General features: G+C 50.5%; 1 protein-coding gene across 3 annotated transcripts in view; it reads left to right on the top strand.

The window, feature by feature from the left end:
• EVA1C (eva-1 homolog C) overlaps positions 1-18,863 on the top strand; it is a 70,444-nt gene that overhangs the window by 50,286 nt on the left and 1,295 nt on the right. The window contains exons 5-7 of one of the 3 annotated variants that reach the window (XM_012927983.2): positions 10,166-10,309; positions 13,197-13,268; positions 14,391-14,480. In XM_012927983.2, the coding sequence (XP_012783437.2) occupies positions 10,166-10,309; positions 13,197-13,268; positions 14,391-14,480 (306 nt within the window). The remainder of the gene's footprint in view (positions 1-10,165; positions 10,310-13,196; positions 13,269-14,390; positions 14,481-18,863) is intronic. The other 2 variants (XM_058661710.1, XM_058661709.1) reach the window with 2 other exon arrangements.

Below are 18,863 nucleotides of genomic sequence, written 5' to 3'. Positions count from 1 at the left end.
CTCTGCTGCACTAAATGCAAGGCCATTTTTTGCTCTTGGGCCCACAGGAACCACACGTATGGGTTTAAGCAGCACACGGTATGTTCTCTCCACAAAATCACCAGATTGTTCCTCTTGTTGGAACCTGTCAGCATGTTCCCTGATCGGAAAAGCACGTTCTTGACACTTGTCCTGCACCTGCTCCTCATCCACTCCCTGCAGGCTGCCAGCAGCACTACCTCTCAGCAGGCCACTTGGCTCCCAGCCCACTCAGGGCATCCCTCACCTGGAGCCCTTGGGGCTGTCCAGTGAAGTAGCAGGAGGATTTCATTTGAGTGGGCTGGATCACATCACTCCATGCCAAACACCACACTTCCCACCACTGATGACAAGACCACATCTGGTCTCCAGCTGTGCTTTGTCCCTTCTGCCCCCCATCTCTGAGCTTTTACACAAATTTATTCTTTAGCCTGAATTGTTCTCATCCACACCTCAGAGAGCTTGCCCCAGCCACCTGCCAGTGTGGTCCTCCTTGCCCATGTAGGCTCTCTGGAACCCAATGTTTGTAGAATTCCTAACCCAGCAGCTGGAGCAGTACCTGGTACAAAATGGGTGACCATGGGAACCTGGGAGTATATACATGAATCAGGGCCCCTGTAAGGAACACCCCACCGGGCCCCTGCAGGGGCGCAGATGGTTCCCATAGCTTGGGAATATGGATCTGGTGTTGTCACAGCTTTTAGTCTCCCATGACATGCTGGAAATGTTTAGTTTCATTTTTTCTAAGTGAACTGTTCCAACTTCTAAAACACTATGTGAGCCAAACAAAACATGCCTACAGGCCACATCCGGGCCACACTGCCAGTGTGTGTTCCCAGGCATCCCGGCAGCCCAGCCACAGTGCTTGGAAGACAGACAAGATCTATTAACTCTTAACCAGAGAGTTAAGCTGGCGTGAGTCTGGTAGGGTGGCTGTGGAGGGTGGCTTGGAAGGGTGCACAGCAGTGGGAACCCTGGAACTTCTCATTGGGGGCGGCATGGGATGCGTGTGACACAGCCCACCCTCACACGCTTCTGGCTGTGTGGAAGCATCTCCGAAGATCTTGCTGAATCTTTAAATGTTTAGGGACCCCTACAGTTTGCACAGCAGCTGAGCATGGCTTTGTCATTCAGATGCTACCACTAAAATACCACCACTGTCATCTTCTTCTTCATCATCATTATCATTGTTGTGATGGCTCTGCACACACACGTGAGAACAGCCCCACAGTTTACCCAGCAAAGGAGAAGATAGTGATTTTTCTGCATTGCATCCAAGTTCGGGTGTAGGGTTGAGCATGGTTGTACGTAATGGCAATTCGAATGCAGGCTCATCGCTATCTGCAGATTTATAGCAGGGGTGTTCCGCAGCTGGTCAATCAGATCCCACCAGTGTCCATCACTTCGTGACACCTCATTAAAGGGATAGGTTTCCCAACTTACATACCTGTTCCCTAATGGCTGGATTTTGTTGTTGTGGCTTCCAGTTTTCAATTAGTATACCTAACACAAGCTTGTGCTTGTAGCCTGTGCTTTCTTTGGGATTGTTTTCCCTGGGATCAATTCCCAGAAGTTTCACATCAAGAGAAGGCACTGGGATGTTTATGTTTTTCCGTATGCATCATCAGAGTGCTTTCCAAAAAGCTTTCTGTACCGGGTTATCTGTATAAATGGTGGCGCAGCGGAGGAAGCCCAAACGACCCTGGCAGTTCTTCTGGTACAGATTTTCAGAGTGTTTCCAATTCAGGAGCCTTAATGTGGTTCTTTAATGATGTCTGCAGTGATCTTGCCTTGGTTCTGGTTCCTGTTCTGGTAGCTCTCATTCTCTCTCTAGCCGTTTACCCTTGGGATCTCTATTTGCTTAATTTTACTAAATGTGATGGGCTTGCAGCAGAGTAGAGCCAGTAGCTCTTTGCAAGCTCTTCCTGCTGTCGGGATTCTCCTCCCGCAGCCCAAGGCTGTCTCTGTAGTAGATGCATCTGGGGCTCCCAGGGATGCTGGAGTCCTAGAGGAAGAGACTTCAAACAGTTTCTGAAAAATTTACATGGTTTTTAAAGATGTATTTATTTGAAAGGCCTAGTTGCAGAGAAAGAGGGAGAGATAGAGGAAGGGGAGAAGAGAGAAAGAAAGAGAGAGAAGGAGGATTTTTCATTTGCTGGTTCATCCCCCAGTTGGTCACTGTGGCCAGGGCTGGACCAGGCAGAAGCCAGGATCTTCATTTAGGGTTTTCTTGCAGACAGCAAGGCCCAGACACTCGTACCATCCCACTGTTTTTCCAGCAGGGACCTGAATCAGAAGTGGAGCAACTGAGACTCAAACTGCACCCACAGCGGTTGCCAGTGTCACAGGCAGATGGCAACTTAACCCCACTAAGCTGCAATGCTGGCCCCCATGCTATCTTTTAGTTCCACTTTCCATGAACTTTTTGAGGTCCCCTTTGTATAATACATCTTTATTCCCATACAATCATGCCTATGATAAAGTTTAATGTATAGGTTAGGTACAGTAAGAGATGATCAAATCATAACCAACAACAAAATAGGGCCAATATAACAGTAGACCGCAGTAAGAGTTCTGTGAATGTGGTCTCACTCTCAAAGCCAACTCAGTGTGCTGTGACCTGGTGGGATGACCCAGTGTGGGCAGGATGATGTGAGGCAGGCAGGCCCTGTGATGCAGCCTTAGGTTGCTATGTGAGGTTGCAGCACAAGCATCCCGGGACTGCAACAATGTAGTTCATCTGATAATTAAGTGACTAGCGCTTTGCTTGTGCAGAAGGGAAATTCACCTGTCGAGTGGGAGGGAGTGGGGCAGCCTGTGACGTCATCACCCTTCTCCGAGAGCGCACAACTCTTGGAGTTACTTATTTTGAGAATTATCCACGTTACATCTTTCCATGATAGATCATGAGTAACTGAAGCAGGAGAAAGCAAAACTGAGTGAGAGGGAATGACTGTATTTTTTTTTTATTGGATTTGTAGTTTGGGTTTGATATGCAGGGCTGCTCCCTTCTTTGCTTCTGTGTCATACAGGGAGTAAGTCACCCGGTGGGTTCAGGGTGTGTGTGTGTTGAGGGGGACCTATGTGCCTTCACCTGAGTTGTAGATGTGACACCATTGGACCCCAGAGGCAGTCTCAGCGCCACCTGTCCCTACCTGCCTCAGGGCAGGAGGGCATTCCACTTGCCTCTAAATAGCCCCTGGGTGCTGGCTCCATAAGAAGGCGGCCCACGTCACAGCATTCTGCATCCAATACCCCCACCATGTTCCACCTGCAATGTCTCAGGTCAGACCCAGCCATGAGGAAGCAGGTGCAGTGGAGACCTGCATGGGTCTCACAAAACACCCTCATCTTTCTCACACCCATTGCATGGCACAATGGGGCAGAGAAAGACAGCTGCTCACAGCTCAGTGGCCAGGAAGACCTTTGGGAGTTCTGCGCTGTAGACATCTCGGCTTCAGGGTAGAAAGCTGGCTGACACAGGACCCTCAGGCTTTTCATAGCTCTCCCCTCAAGTGTTTGCCAACTCATGCCCAGTGCCCAGTCCCAAGGCCACTCCTACTGATTTGAGGGGTTGTTTTAATTGATGTAACCCAGCCACGTGCTTCCGGGTGCTTAGCTGGTGTTCATCTTTTGTAGCTGTGTGGCAACAGGTTCCCAAATGGACAGCTTGAGGTCAAGTCTGTCTCGTCTCTTGTTTCTGTGGGATGGGGATTCAACACTGGATGAACCTGGCAGATGCTGCTTAGGGCAGGGTGGTCTCACAGGGTCTCCTGCTTGGGGCCACAGGTGTTGGCTGGGGCTGCTGTCAGTGGGGGACTGGTTCTCCCGGGGGGGCGACTCATGGACTCATGATTTGGTGCTGGTCTTGGCAGGAAGTTCTGTTCTTCCCCCAGCTGGCTCTTCTCCAGGTGCTCAAGGCCTGATAGCTGGTTTTTTCCAGAGACTGATGGGGAAAATTGGGTGAAAACTGTGTACTCAGAGACCTTCACTGTGCCCCCAGTGGGTTACATAGATCAACTCTGCTCACTATGGAGACTGTACAAAGGCATGAAGCCCAGGAAGTGAGGCTCTTTGGGGCCACCTTGAAGGCTATTACAAGTCATGCATGTCACTTGTTTCTGTAGTGTAGCGGTTATCACGTTCGCCTCACAAGTCATGCATGTCCCCAAGCTTCTATGGTGAAGTTTGTACCTCCAGTATCTCAGAATGTGGCCTTGATGAAGGACAGGGTTTGTAAAAGCTGTAGAAAAGTAATTCAGTGCAACTGAGTTCATAGGTGTGGGTTCTAGTCCAATATGATGAATGTTCTTGTAAGAAGAGAAGATTAGGGACCGGCACCATGGCATAGTAGGATAGACCTCTGCCTGTAGTAGTGCTTGCATCCTATATGAGCACTGGTTCAAATCCTAGATATTCCACTTCCTATCTAGTTCCCTGCTTGTGGCCTGGGAAAGCAGTGGAGTGTAGCCCAAAGCCTTGGGACCTGCATTCATATGGAAGACTCAGAGGAAACTCCTGGCTTCAGGTTAGATAAATGGGAGAGGGGGAGAATGAGAAAGGGAAAAAGGGAAAGAGGATATGAGTGAGAGAAGAAGAGGAAGAGAGACCCTGCAAAGGTGTAAGAAGGTGGCCATCTACAAACCAAGCAGAGAGAAGAGAGAGACCTCAGAAGAACCAGCCCTGCCAACACCTTAAACTTGGACTTGCAGCTTCCAGAAGTATCTAAGAAAATGCATTGCTGCTGTTGAAGCCATCTGGGGTGGGGTACATGTTACAGCAGCCCAGCAGCCCGATTCAAGGACAGATGACCACAGCTCTCGGGCGACTAGGGAAGAAGCAGACAGGTGAATGAGCAAGCCGGTCAGAAAGGGCCATTTTCCTGTCCCGCTGCTTCCTAGATTTACCCAAGGCTGCTGAGCCGAAGAAAGGCATTTCTCAGAGATAGGCTGCCAGCAGTCGGAGCCATCAGAACAGAGCCCATAGCCAGACACAGAGAATGCAGAGGGCTGGTGTGCCCATGATGGGCCTCATCTGGGTTCCCGATGGACATGAGCTGAAAGGCTTTCTTGGGACCTGGAGCTGAGCACACCAGCTTCAGAAGGTTCCTCTGGCTGGGCGTCCACTGATTCCTGCTGTAGTTACAATTTCTGGGTGGGTTCCAGGGAGTTTGCTGTTTCCTTCATAAGCGAATGAGAAAATCACATGAGGTGCCTCAAAGGCTGGCCCATGGCTGGCCCAGGGCCAAGTGCAGGCAGGCCTGGGTGCTTTAGCCAAAAAGATCAAGGTGCCTTAGGAGTCCACACTACCGAGACTGGGGCCACTTAACAGCAGCCAGCCCAATTATCTACATAAACACAGGCCGTAAGGGGTGATTAGCTGTGATTTCAGTGGCTGACAATGGCCAAGAGCTTAGACTTGGAAGGGTTGAACTCCTTGCTATGACATGTATTGGGGGTGGAGGGGAATTTGCTATAAAGGGAGGGAGGATGCAGGCAGGATGAGCCTGGGAAGGAAATAACTGCTTTAAAATAAACAAAAAGCAAGATAGTGCAGTTGGCTGAGAGCTCAAGGTCAACAAAGTTGTGGTCAGACCTGCGTCAGGCCCCAGTGACCCGTCCTGTACTTGCCTGGCCTGTTTCACTAAGGTGACTTTCCTGCCCCAGGGTGGCTGAGATGGGCAAGCACTCTACATCACCACTGGCTGCCAGGCTTTCTCGGCCCCAGAGCATTGTGGTCTTACAAGTGGCAGTGGTTTTCTGTTTCCGTCTTCCCTGAGCCTTAAAGAATGCAATCAGACTCTAAGAAAACAGCTTCTGGGGCTGGCGCTTCTGTGCAGCAAGCTGAGTCTCCACCTGCAATACCAGTGTCCCATATGGGCACCAGTTCAAGTCCTGACTGCTCCACTTCCCACCTAGCTCCCAGCTAATGTGCCTGGGAGAGCAGAAGAGGATGGTCCAAGTGTTTGGGCCCCTGCGCCTACACAGGAGACTCAGAGGAAGATACTGGCTTGTGGTTTTGGACTGGTCCCATTCTGGCTGCCTCAGACCAGTCCTGTTCTGCACTTAATCTTAGCCAAATGGCCGAGAAGTGATACTGGGACCATTCTGGTCATTGCAGCCGTGTAAGGAATAAGTCAGTGGATTGAAGATCTCTCTCTCTTTCTCTCTGCCACACTCTCTCTCCTCTCTCTGTAACTCTGCCTTTCAAATAAAAAAAAGTCTTTTAAAAAGAAAATATAACTTCTAGGCCACTCTGCTGCAGTTCCAGCATTGGCAGAACTTTCCTGAACAGTTTGGCAAGTTTGTATCAAGCTTCTCAGTATTTTGAAAGCCCCCTGAGAAAGCACTCTGCTTTCAGGGATTTCCATGGAACCCATCACACTCACATGCACCTTGCAGCCCGAAGATGTCCCACACAGCATTGCTTATCTGCAGCGTTCAAAAACGGAAAACCATCAAGTGTCCGTCAACAGGGAGAACCAGCAAGGAGAGTCAGTCCACAGCCGTACAGCTCTTTAGAATAATGCTTATGTGTAAACCACTTGCAAATTGGTGAATTACTAGGATACAGAGAGATAGATAATGACGTTATCTGTGTACCATTTTACAGAGGGAGAAGGATGCTTAAACACAGGAAAGTAACTAGATGTTTTATCAAGGTGAACAAGCTCTTAAACATTATTTTAATTTTGAGGTTTTTGTAGTGGGATTTACTAGAGGTTCGCCCCCCCCCAATTTTGACCTGTCTGAATTGTAAAATATGAATATATATTCATTTTCTTGGGAAAGGAACCCTTGATTTCTGAGGACGTGTGTGGGCTGGCCCATTCACATCTCCTTGTGTCAGCCACAGGGGTGGCCTGGGCTGTGAAGGTGGTCCAGGTTGTAGGTCCCCCCCACAACCCCACTCACACCCACACTCTGAGCAGGTGCAACCATGTGTGTTTTCAGCCCCAGTCAGTCCCCCGCACAGGCACCTGGCTTCCATAAGACCCAGAGTGCATCCTCTGGGCTCATCACCCCCCCCAACAACCTGCCCCCCGCTCACACACGCTCTGTGCCCCAGCAGCTGACCCCGCTGCAGGAAGCTTGAGTCCCTGCCACTTCCAGACCCACTGCATTCTCCCTCACCCTACAGGGAGGGATGGGCTTCTGCCAAAGCACAGAAATTCCCTTCCTTGGTGATTTTTGTTTGCTTGTTTAACTCCACAAACATGATTGGGCACCCTCCCTCCTTTCCAGATCTTTCTAGAGCCCCACCCATGCTCTCCCATGGCCCATGCTGAACGCAGCAGACTCACCTGTCACACACCTACCCCTGCCTTCAGCCGTCTACTCCTGGGTGCCTAGTCGCAGCACAAGGAATGCCCTCGACTTTCACTTTCCATGCTTGCTCTTCAAGTCCAATGGCTCTTCTTTCCCTTAAGAATTTCCTCCATCTGGCTCCTCAGCCTGCCAGAACCCACCAGACAGGAGGGCTGTGGAGTGGGGTAGGAGCAGAAGGAGAGCAGGCAAAGGACATGAAGTACTGGGGCTGGAGGTTCCTGGACAGACAGCCATGGCTATAGTTTGGTGGTGGGACTTGGTTCAGCAGCCACAGCATAGGGGAAAGATTGTGGCTCCCCAGTAGGGGGCACCAGGGAGTCAAGGTTGATGAGGGACCCTCCTGTGGGAGTGTTCAGACCTCCAGAAATGCCCAGAGTGGGAAGAGGTGGGACAGGCTACCCTCCGTGGCATAGCATAGACTGTGACCAGTGCCTGCAGTCCTCAGGAAGCAATCCATTCCAGGATGTGTGGGAGCCTGCAGCAGGAATGGAGGTGGGAGCTGCAGCAGAGGCTGGGGTGGCACCTTTCTGGAAGCCTGACTGTGAAGGGAAGACTGGAAGATTCTGGAACATGGGAAGTACAAAGCTTTGGCTGTCGTCCTCTGTAGGGAGTGGAGAGACCTACACAGGACTTCCTCTGACTGGGACCCACGCCCTGGTGCACAGCTACCACCCAGTGCGCCCCCAAACCTCACTGCTCTCTAAGATGCCCCATCTCCAGGGTAGGCAGCGCTTGATGTTGTATGAGTGGCCGCCTCACCCTGACTAGCCCTGCTGCCCTGCTCACGGTCACAAACAGCCCTGCCCTGGCCCAGGCCTGTAGCTGAAGGACTAGGAGCCTCCCACACAGTCCCCCCAGCCCCTCCAGGGTTGTACTCTATGCTGCCACCTACACACTTGGGGACCCCACTCCAAATGTTGTGAGGTTCTAGAACATGCTGGGTTTGCTCCCTCACCCACAAAGCTGAGGGGTGTGTGTGGTGTGAACGCATGTGTTAGAAGCTACCTATTGTGTCCCTGGGAACATTGAAACTAACAGCATACTAGTGCTAATAGTGTACAACACCCATAGCTCTTATCCCATCACCAAGCCACCAAGTTACTCACCATCTGCCTCCTTCTCCACTCCCAGCTCTATCCTTCAAGCTCTCCTAGAATTTGTAAAATCACTTGAAGATTGCATTTAAATAAAATATTTATTTGAAAGTCAGAGTTACAGAGAGACAGAGATCATTCACCTGCTGGTTCACTCACCAAATGGCTGCATCAGCCAGTGCCAAGCCAAAGCCAGAAACTTCTTCCAGTTCTTCCATATGGGTGGCAGGGGCACAAACGCTTGGGCATCTGCCACTGCTTTCCTAGGACATTAACAGGAAGCTGGATTGGACATGGAGCAGTCGGGGCCTGAACCAGTGCTCATATGGAATGCCAGCACTGAAGCAGAGGCTTAGCCTGATATGCCACAGCACTTTCATGCACTTGCTGTCTTTGACTCTTGTTCTCAGGACATCCTGTCCCTGTCCTAAGCCCTGGAAGGCAGCCCAGCCGTGGCCTTCCCTGTCCCTCACTGCAGCTGGCCTGGCTGCCCCCAGCTCACGCAGCTCTCACTCCAGCCCTCCGCGTGCTCCTGGCCCACGTGCCTCAGTGTTCAGCCATTCCTCTCTCTCCTGCGTGCTGTGACCCAACCCGTGCCTTTTCTTCCACAGCCAAGTCTGTGCTCAGACCCCACCACCTTTCGTCTGGACCACTCCCTGCTGTCACTCATTCCTTATTTCCCACATACTGGTTCTGCCTCTGCAGCTCCCACACACACATATAGTACAAGGTGGACTCTTTCTTCCTGTTTTCTGTTGCTAGGACCAAAGAGCTGACAACTAGGTTGTTTATGAAGAACAGAAATGTATGGTTCACAGTTTGGGGGCTGGGAGCCCAAGTGCATGGCCCTGGAAGCTGACCAAGAGTTGGAAAGGGGTGTGGGTACTCTTTGCAGCTTTATAACTTGGTAGCGGCATCACCTGATGGAGACAGAGCAGGTGCATCAGACGGCTCTTTCCATCTTTACTTACGAAACCACTAACACCACCACAGGGTCCCCCACCCCTCAAGACCCCATTTAATCCTATTATCTACCAAGGCTTCCACCTCACAATACCACTGACTTGTGAACTTGGAAACTCAGTTTCCACCACATGAACTTCCGGGAGATCATTCATAGAATGACCATTCTATCATACCATAGAAGTAAATGTTTTAAGTACTGCTTACTAATTCTGACAGCATTGTGTCAGGTTGTGGAAAAACACACCCTCATGCTTGTTAACTGCTTCCAGTCATTCATTCATTGCCTGTTGTTGGGGCTTCCACCCGGGGCCAGGCCGTGGGAATTAGTTGATGAGAGAGACAGAAATCGTCCTTCGTGGAAGCTTGTACTCACGTGTGGCAGATTCCCAAACAAATAAAATACTCGTGAGAGTGGTAAGGGTCCTTCGAGGCTCCACACCTTCTGCGCGTTCTGGATGCAGGATGGGTGAGAAAATTTGCAGGGCTCAGGGCACGGTGCAAACACAGGATCCCTTGCTCGGAACAATCTTAGAAGTTCAAGGGGACTTCCACAGCGCATTCCACCAAGCACAGCAGTAAAGCCAGCTCCAGCTCCTCCCATGCTCATGGCTGACAGAGAGCGCGCAGAGGAGTGATTGGCAATCCCGCCATGCATTTAGGTGCCGAGAGTCCTGGAAGCCGCGTGGTGTGCAGGGCGGACGCCGCGTGTGCGCAGGTGCGGATGGTAACGCCGGCCTCTTGGTGTCTCCTGCCTTCCAGACTGCTTGTCTTACTCAGCTTTACACGTATTATCCAGAAGGTGCTACGGGAAGCAGAGATGCAAAATCCTTGTCAACAACCACCATTTCGGAAGCCCCTGTCTGCCAGGAGTGAAAAAATACCTCACTGTTACCTACGCTTGTGGTAAGAGCCAGCCCCCATGTCCACCCTCCTCCCACCCACAACCCTTACCTCTGGGCGGCTGGCGGTGGCCCTTTCCACAAAAGGAATTCATGTGGAAAAAGCCCCCAGTGGCTCCTGGCATTCTGAGACCCTCAAGAACCCCACCCCCATCCTTTATTCACATCAGATAAGTGATAGTATTGTTTAGGATATCCAGTGAGTGGTACCAGCACTCTTAGTCATCACATTGACAGCAGGTGGAGCCAGGGAGAAAACCTCCTAGTGAGGGGGGAAAAAGAATGATGTCACTGGAAACAGGAGTTTTCATTTTGGAGACTGTGGGAAGTGCCAGCGGTTGGTTGCACAGGTGCAGTGAATGTTGTGTGGCTCCCATTAAACCACCCAGAAGTGCCAGCCGCTACTCGGGCCATACCCCCCACAGCCCTGAGTCCTGGTGCCTCAAATGCTCAGCCTCGAGGCTGGCACAGTGACTCAGCAAGCTAGACATCCACCTGCAGCATCAGCATCCCATATCAGCACTGGTTCAAGTCCTGGTGGCTCTACATTAGATCTAGCTCCCTGCCTATAGCCTGGAAAAGCAGAGGAGATGGGCCAAGTCCTCCGGATCCTGCACCCCCATGGGAGATCTGGAAGAAGCTCCTGGCTTGGGATCAGCTCAGCTCTGGCCATTTGGGAAGTGAACCAGTGGATTGAAGGTCTTTCTCTCTGTCTCTGTAAATCTACGTCAAAGAAAAACTTTTAAAATAAAAGTCTTACCCTCAAACAATGAAAACCCCCAAACCCAACAGTATGTCTTTCTCCCCCACCCCAGTGTCTCTAGATCAGAAAGCAAAACACCTGCCTTGCTTGGATTGCACTTCCTCAAACTGCAAAATGTGAGAGGATAGTCATGGTTGTGTGGTGTGAACTTCCAGTCTGCCATCCTGCCTTTAAAATCTATTTATTAAGTTTAAAGGCGGAGTGACATTGAAAGAAGGAGAAGGAGGGAGGGAGGGAGGGAGGAGAGAGAGCTCGCGAGGCCAGTCTTGTATACTCATTTTTCATTTTGACACCTGCACATCTTCATGATGCCTCCACAAAGGTGACCCTCCCTGATGCTGAGCATAAAGGCTCCAGGGAAATGCTGCAGCTCCTGGGACCATCCCGGGAGACCTTCACTGAGCACGTCCCGGAAAAGGAAGTGAGGTTTTTCTTGTAATTGGAAAAGTCCTTCCAGTTCTCTTCTCAAGCAGTGGTATGATCGGCCTGGCACAGTTTACCTTGGCTTTGCTTCTATGCCCTGTTGCCTCTTCTCCCGGATGTCGGGAACAAACACATGAGCAGTTTTCTGCCGTGGGGATGTCTGAATCCCCTTCCCTCCTATCCAACATCCCATCTCTCGCTGGGCTACCCATTGCAGCCACTGCTGCCTCCTAAGGCATGATGCCGATCCCTGAGGCCTTCCTGCACCTGTCTACCCATAGTTCTTTCTTACATTCACTCTAGCGTGGATATGAGCATGCCATTCCAGATGATTCTGGAAGTGAAGAGACAGAGAGCTGGAGCAGAGGTTGGGGGGAGATGGAGAGAGTGGTCAGGAACTGGCCATGGTCATTGGCTTTGCTACCTCATAGAAGAGTTTCATGCTGCCAGTTACGTGTTAGTTATGTGCCTTAAAATACAGACATACTAAGAGTGTGTTTCGGTGGTTGACAGTAGACTTAGGGCTCTGTCACCGCAGCCTAGTGACTAAAGTCCTTGCCTTGTATGCTCCAAGATCCCATATGGGCTCTGGCTTGTGTCCCAGCTACTTCACTTCCCATCGAGCTCCATGCTTGTGGCTTGGGAAAGCAGTAGAGGATGGCCCAAAGCCTTGGGACCCTGTACCCATGGGAGAGACCTGGAAGAAGCTCCTAGCTCCTGGCTTCAGATCAGCTCAGCTCCAGCCATTGCATCCATTTGGAGAATGAATCTGCGGATGGAAGAGCTTTCTGTTTCTCCTTCTCTGTGTAAATTTGCTTTTACAATAAAAATAAATAAATCTTATATATACACACACATATTAAAAAAACAACAACAGTAGACTTTGAGTTATACAAATATCACTACACTCTGCCTTTAAAACCTTTCCACAGCCCCAAGAGGTTCCTTGACTCCAGTTACAAACACTTCTGTTTTCTACTCTGGTGCTATGAACTAATCATCTCCTTTCTGCCTCTAGATTCACCTTTTCTGGATGTTTCTTTATCAACAGAATGAATCAGGCAACAGAGAATTGTGTGTGTGTTTGTGTAGTGTATACTGGTCTGAAGTCCATCATTGCCACGTGTGTCAGCCCTGGAGTCCTTTCTGTTACTCAGTGGTGTTCCATTGCATGGACGGCCTCTCGCATGTCTCTTCTACATATGCTGGCTAAATGAGCTTAGTGATCTCCTGGTTACCATGGGGCACTGGGCATATGGGCGCATAAATAACAGGAAAAGTAACAATATAACAATTTTGAAAACTTTTTTTTAAAAATATTTGACTATTGAGTTAGAGCAAGGAAGAGAGACGGAGAACTCTTGCTGGTTCACTCCCCCAGATGGCCTCAATGGCCACAGCTGGGCCATTCCAAAGTCAGGAGCTTCTTCTGGATTTCTGTTGTGTATTTAGGGCCCAAGCGCTTAGGCTGTCCTCTTCTGCTTTCTCAGGCATCTTAGTAGGGAGCTGGAAGCTGAGCGGCTGGGACTCGAACTGGCACCCTTACAGGATGTCACTATTGTAAGAGGCAGCTTTGCTTACTACACCATAGCCCCCTGAAAGAGTTTTTTTTAAGCCCTATTTACATGGTACTCAACTAATATGCTAAGTGTACAGGTTTACAAAAGACAGCAAGTGTTTAAAAATCTTTCTTTTTGGTTTTTAGTTCCGAAGAACATCCTCACAGCGATTGATCCCGCAATTGCTAACCTCAAACCCTCTCCAAAGCAGAGAGATGGTGAGTGTGGGGATGTGTACGCCCCTCCCTCAGCATTCGTCTTTAAGGACAGGTCAACCGTCGCCAGGACCCGAGCCGGGCACTGGGCAGAGGGCACACAGACGACAGCGGGGGCCTCGGAGCTGCTTGTTCTGCTCATGGCTGTGCTGTACCTAAAAGTTGCCATTGATGGCCAACCTTTGGTTTTATTTTGAGTTTTTAAAATCAAAGTCATCTAAACCTTCCCTCCGTTTTCCTTTCACTTCCTGGAGGAAAATCATTTTCAACAAGAGGTGTGCTCAGCAGTAAATTGGGGTTCCTGGCTAATAGAATAAACTTGCTGCAAAGCTGATGCCGTCAGGAACCGGGATGGACCTACCGCCTCCATGCCCCAGCCATCTCCATCCTTGTTGTCACTTCCTTAAAGCATTCTGGTTTCTCATCAGTGCCAGGATGAAACTCAGACACGTGATGTTCCAGAAGACGCTACTGAGACCCAGCAGAGCATCTGAGGTGTTAAGATTTGGGTGGCAAGAAATTTGTCTTCTGTTACTATTATGATATTTATTAGGTGTAACATCCTTAAGTGTTAGAGGGAAGGACAGTCACCTGTCAGTGTTGGGGATGGGGAAGCGGTGTCAGGTTCTCCTTCCAGCTGTACCAAAACCCGCATGTGCCCCAGTTGCTTCTATCAAAGGTGTCACATTTGCATACAGTCTCTGCACATGAGTGCTGAGGTTTGCCCCTCTGGATGACCAGCATACCTTGCACTGTGTTCACACTATGCCTAATTGCTCAGGGAATGATGTCAAGAAAGAAAATTTACCCATCTTTGGTTCCAGACCCAGAATGTTCCAATCCCTGGCTGGCCCCAAGGGTGGGAAACCCAGCGGCAGAGAAGGCTGATGCCTGCTTAACTTGTGTGTTTACTGGCTTGATTCCCTAGTCCCTTTCGTCATTTCACATTTACCGGGCCTGCCTTCTGTGTGCTCTCACTGGCTTCGTCTTTTGTGATCTTGTATGTTTGACTTCTGTGACTTTCAATGATCATGGCAGGGCTGGGTCAGGAGTGGCAGGGATGCTTAGGACAGGTGAGCCCTGAGGTGCTGGGACTGACTGGTCTTGCATTTTTTTATGAAACAGGGGTCAGCTTCAACCCGAGTGAGTCGAAGATTCTGAGGAAGGATGGGGTGATTGTCAGCAACTCTCTGGCGGCGTTTGCTTACATCCGGGGTAGGTCAAGCTACTGGGCTTCTTAAAGTCTTCTGAATGAACGTGCCACTGCATTGTGACATTCAGATAATGATGGGGACGTAACTTGTTTTTAACAAAATTATTGCCTGTATTTGAAAAGCAGAGTTACAGACAGAGAGAGGGAGAGAGAACTTCCATCTACTTGGGTGCATGCCCCTAAATTACCACAAAGGCCAAGGCTGGGCCAGGCTGAAGCCAGGAGCCTGGGACTCCATCTGGATCTCCAAGGTGGGTGCAGAGGCCCGAGTACTTGGGCCAGTTTCTGCTGCTTTGGCAGGCACTTTGGCAGGGAGCTGGATCTGTATCGTTCCAATTTTAGTATATGTGCTGCCGAAGTGAGCACTTTGGGAACTGGATCAGAAGTAGAATAGCCAGGACTTGAACCAGCACTCATATGGGATGCCGGAGTCACAAGCAGGGCTTAACCTACTATACCACAGCACTGATCCCAGACAAAATGACTTTGAGTTTGATGTGGCAGCTGCAGGCTTCCGAGTCCAAAGTCTGGACCCAGGTCCAGCTGTACTCAGGCCAGCAAACAGGAGAAATCATGTGGCCAGATGAAGATAGGCGATGTAGGACCAGGGTTCTCTGGGCATTCACCCTCTTTGAAACATGGGAACTAGAGGAGTGCATTACCTGGCCTAGAATTTGAAAAGGCTGTAGGATGCTTGGATTCCACCTGCTGTGAGGACAAGTGAGTCAGGAAATTGCAGAGTCAGCAAAACATGGTGCCTCTTTTCTGAGGGACTGGTGTTATTTCCCATGGTTGCTGAGGTTTCTTGGTTCATCTTTTCTGCAAAGAACAGGGAGACGAGACACAGGCTGCCAGTCCTCTTGGATGAGAGGACGTGCGAGCAAGCTTTCCTCCCTGCCTGTTCTGTGGATCTTGAGAAGAATTACATTGCAGAACTACTAACAGTGACCTTTAACCATCCCTGTCTGACTCTAGGGAGGCAAAAACCCCTGAGACCTTCTATATCATACATGTCATTTCTTGTACCCCAGAATTACTAGGTAAAGCCTGTTAGGGCTGGGTCTATTTGGGGTTCAGGAGGTGGCTTCACAAAGCTCATGGGAAAATGGGGCTGAAAGATGAGTTCCTTTTGATGCCAAAAAATGCTTGAAATTCATGCATTTTCAAGAAGTAATATGCATTCCCATGAATGACTTGAAGATTCTTTACATCTTAGAACAGGAGGCAGAGCCTTGTGGGCCCCTGCAGCCTCTTCCCCATCAGTATCCCTCCTGAGTGTTTGTCATCTGTTGGGGTTTGCGCTGCCATTCTGCTCTTTTCTAACCATCCACACAGGTCTCTGTTTTGCTCAGCCTGGTCATTGCCAAAGTTGTGAAAGCTGAGGACTTTCGCTGTGAGGTGTACTCTCGTACTTTGCAAATTCCCAAAGGACCTGTTGGGGGAAGAAGGCATGGCGTGCATTCTTCCAACAGAGAATAAGGATGTAAGAGGAATGACGTCAGGGTTACTGGCTGAGCTGCGGGAAGGTGCCCTGTGGGTTCCTGTAGCAGGGGGCTTCCTCTGACCACCAAGCTCGTGGTAGCAAGCTTCCGTAGACTGGGAGGCTGCAGAAAACAGCATTTATTCTCTCATAGCCCCATAGTCCATCCTCAAGGTCAAGGCACTAGCTGATGCGAATCCTGCTGAGGACTCTTCTTCCCAGCTTGTAGATAGCTAGCTGCCTTTTCACCATGGCCTTAATGGAGAGAGAGAGAGAGAGAGAGAGAGAGAGAGAGAGAGAGAATCTTCTTGTCAAGTTACTAGTCCTATGGAGATGTAACCCATGACCCTCTTTACTGTCATTAGCTCCTGAGAGTCCTGGCTCCAAGTTCAGCCAGGAGTTGAATTCAACTCGCATTGACACGTGAGTCAGGGCAAGGGGGAGGCCAGTCAGTCCGTAACAGTAGCCCAGCAAGAAAGAGCCCCAGGCGCAGGGTCACCCTGGCTGAGCTGAGAGCCTGTGGACACCGTGGAGAGTGGCAGGCCAGAGGCCCCCATGCAGAGCCATGCTCTGGGCTCTGTGAACAAGAATTTGTGCCCCTGGGGATTCCCTGGGTCCAGAGGCATCCTATACTTAAATTATCTAACCCAACTCTGCAGTTACAGAGAGAGAGAGAAAGACAGAGACACACATACAGAGAAAAGGAGAGAGATTCCATCCATTAGTTTACTTCCCACATGGCTGGAATGGCTGGAGCTGGGCAGGCCAGGAGCCAGGAGCTTCTTCCAGTTCTCCCATGTGACTGCAGGGCCCCAAGCACTTGAGCCATCTTCAGCTGCTTTCCCAGGCACATTAGCAGGAAGCTGGATCAGAAGTGGAGCAGCTAGGATTTGAACCAGCACCTTCATGAGATGCTGGCTCCACAGGCAGCAGCTTTGCTCTCTGCACACAGAGACAGCCTCTCTTCTTTGGTTTTATTGAGAGAGGAGCCACATTTCTGTCTCAGCAAGCCACAGCTGAACCCTGGAACAAGGTCCAAGAGAACAGCTTGTGGTAGATTTTTGGGAAATTCACCACTGAGATCACCAGGTGCATGGAGGCCTGGTGGAGCACCTGCTGTTGGCCAGGCTGTAAATTTCCTAGGAATGACCATGTTGCTGTCGGGATGACTGCCCTGGACATGTGCAGCACACAGCAGTGGGCCAGCAGTCTGCAGGTCATCACCCTGCAGTGGTCTGCGTGGGCATTAAGCCTGACCAGGTCCAGCTAAGTAGATCATGAGCCAACTGCAGGTGTCAATGTCGGGTGCCATCCTTGTTGTTCGGGAGAGCTGTCTGGCCAAACCCTCAGAGGTACCCTTGGGTCCATGGTGGGGTGTGATCCACAAGCTGAGCCTGGGTCCCTGGGTACCACCTTTTTTTTCAAGATTTATTTATTTATTTTTTTTACAAAGTCAGATATACAGAGACGAGGAGAGACAGAGAGGAAGATCTTCCGTCCGATGATTCACTCCCCAAGTGAGCCGCAACGGGCCGGTGCTCGCCGATCCGAAGCCGGGAACCAGGAACCTCTTCTGGGTCTCCCACACAGGTGCAGTGTCCCAATGCATTGGGCCGTCCTCTCCTGCTTTCCCAGGCCACAAGCAGGGAGCTGGATGGGAAGTGGAGCTGCCGGGATTAGAACCGGCACCCATATGGGATCCCGGGGCGTTCAAGGCAAGGACTTTAACCACTAGGCCACGCCGCCGGGCCCCCTGGGGACCACCTTAACAGGAGACACTGGGAGTCAAGTTTGTGAGAAGGGCAGGGATCGGCCCCACCAGCTAACTGGTTGCTAATCCATGGGGGCATTTTTGGCCATCAGTAGCCTCTATATATTATGTCATCAAGTATACATGGGAGACAAACAGGTCAGAGCTCATAGCCAGTGGACATTGAAGTATAGGTTGGCAGAGGGACCTAAGCATGTCTCTGTTGAGCTAACTCAATCCTGTGGCCACTTTAGGATCCATGAGGTTGTTTTCCCAGTGGTGGGAGTCCCTAGGTATGCTTCAATAGCCTCTTGCATCAGTGAAGTTGACCTGCTCCTTGAATTCATTTTAGAATGGAGATCTCCCATTTGCTGGTTCACCTCCCAAATGGTTACATCAGCCAGGGCTGGGCTAGGCCAAAGCCAGTAGTATGGAACCCCATTAGGGTCTCCCATGTGGGTGGCAGACACTCAGGCGCTTTCTAGGTACGTTAGTAGGGAGTTGGCTCAGAAGTGGAGCAGCCAGGACTAGAACTGACACTCATGTGGACTGCCAGCATGACACACAGCGACTTAACCTCCCGTGTCACAACACTGGCCCCAGATTTATTAAGTTTTGCTTCCCTCCCACCTGTGGTTGCCTTGGCAGGGCTGGAACAAATGATGTGAGCCCCACCCCTGAGAGAGGCCCACCTCAGAACACAGCCTCCCACTAAGAAGAGTTTTCTTGGGCACTAATTGTGTGCACTTACTCATGAGCACTCTTGGACGACTTTTGTAACTGAGTATTTCTGTCTCTGCTCCTACACCCTTGGGACTGTGGCAAGTGTGTGTCTTTAGGTCTCCAGCAGGCCCTGCTGGGGACTTTGGGTGTGTGTAAGGTACTGGGGGGGGTGGGTCACAAATAAGGAGTCAGACAGGCCAGACTGCAGCATCTTCTGGGCTGGGGGAGCACCACCATTGCTATGAAAGGTGCTCCAGGCCGGGGACAAGCCCACTGGAAATAGAAACGCACCTGTGCCTTGCAAGGTCACTGTCACATGTGCTTTCTTCTGGGGCACCCCCAGGCCCTTCTGCTGCCTGAATCCTCCCAAGGACAACAGGATCCCATCAGGTGGAACCCTTGTTGCGGCCTCTGGGGGGTCTTATCTGGATA

This window comes from Ochotona princeps, chromosome 3, assembly GCF_030435755.1.
Source record: "Ochotona princeps isolate mOchPri1 chromosome 3, mOchPri1.hap1, whole genome shotgun sequence".
In the NCBI taxonomy this organism is placed as follows: Eukaryota; Metazoa; Chordata; class Mammalia; order Lagomorpha; family Ochotonidae; genus Ochotona; species Ochotona princeps.
The sequence above is the reverse complement of the archived record's forward strand: the minus strand, read 5'-3'. Positions and strand labels throughout refer to the sequence as shown.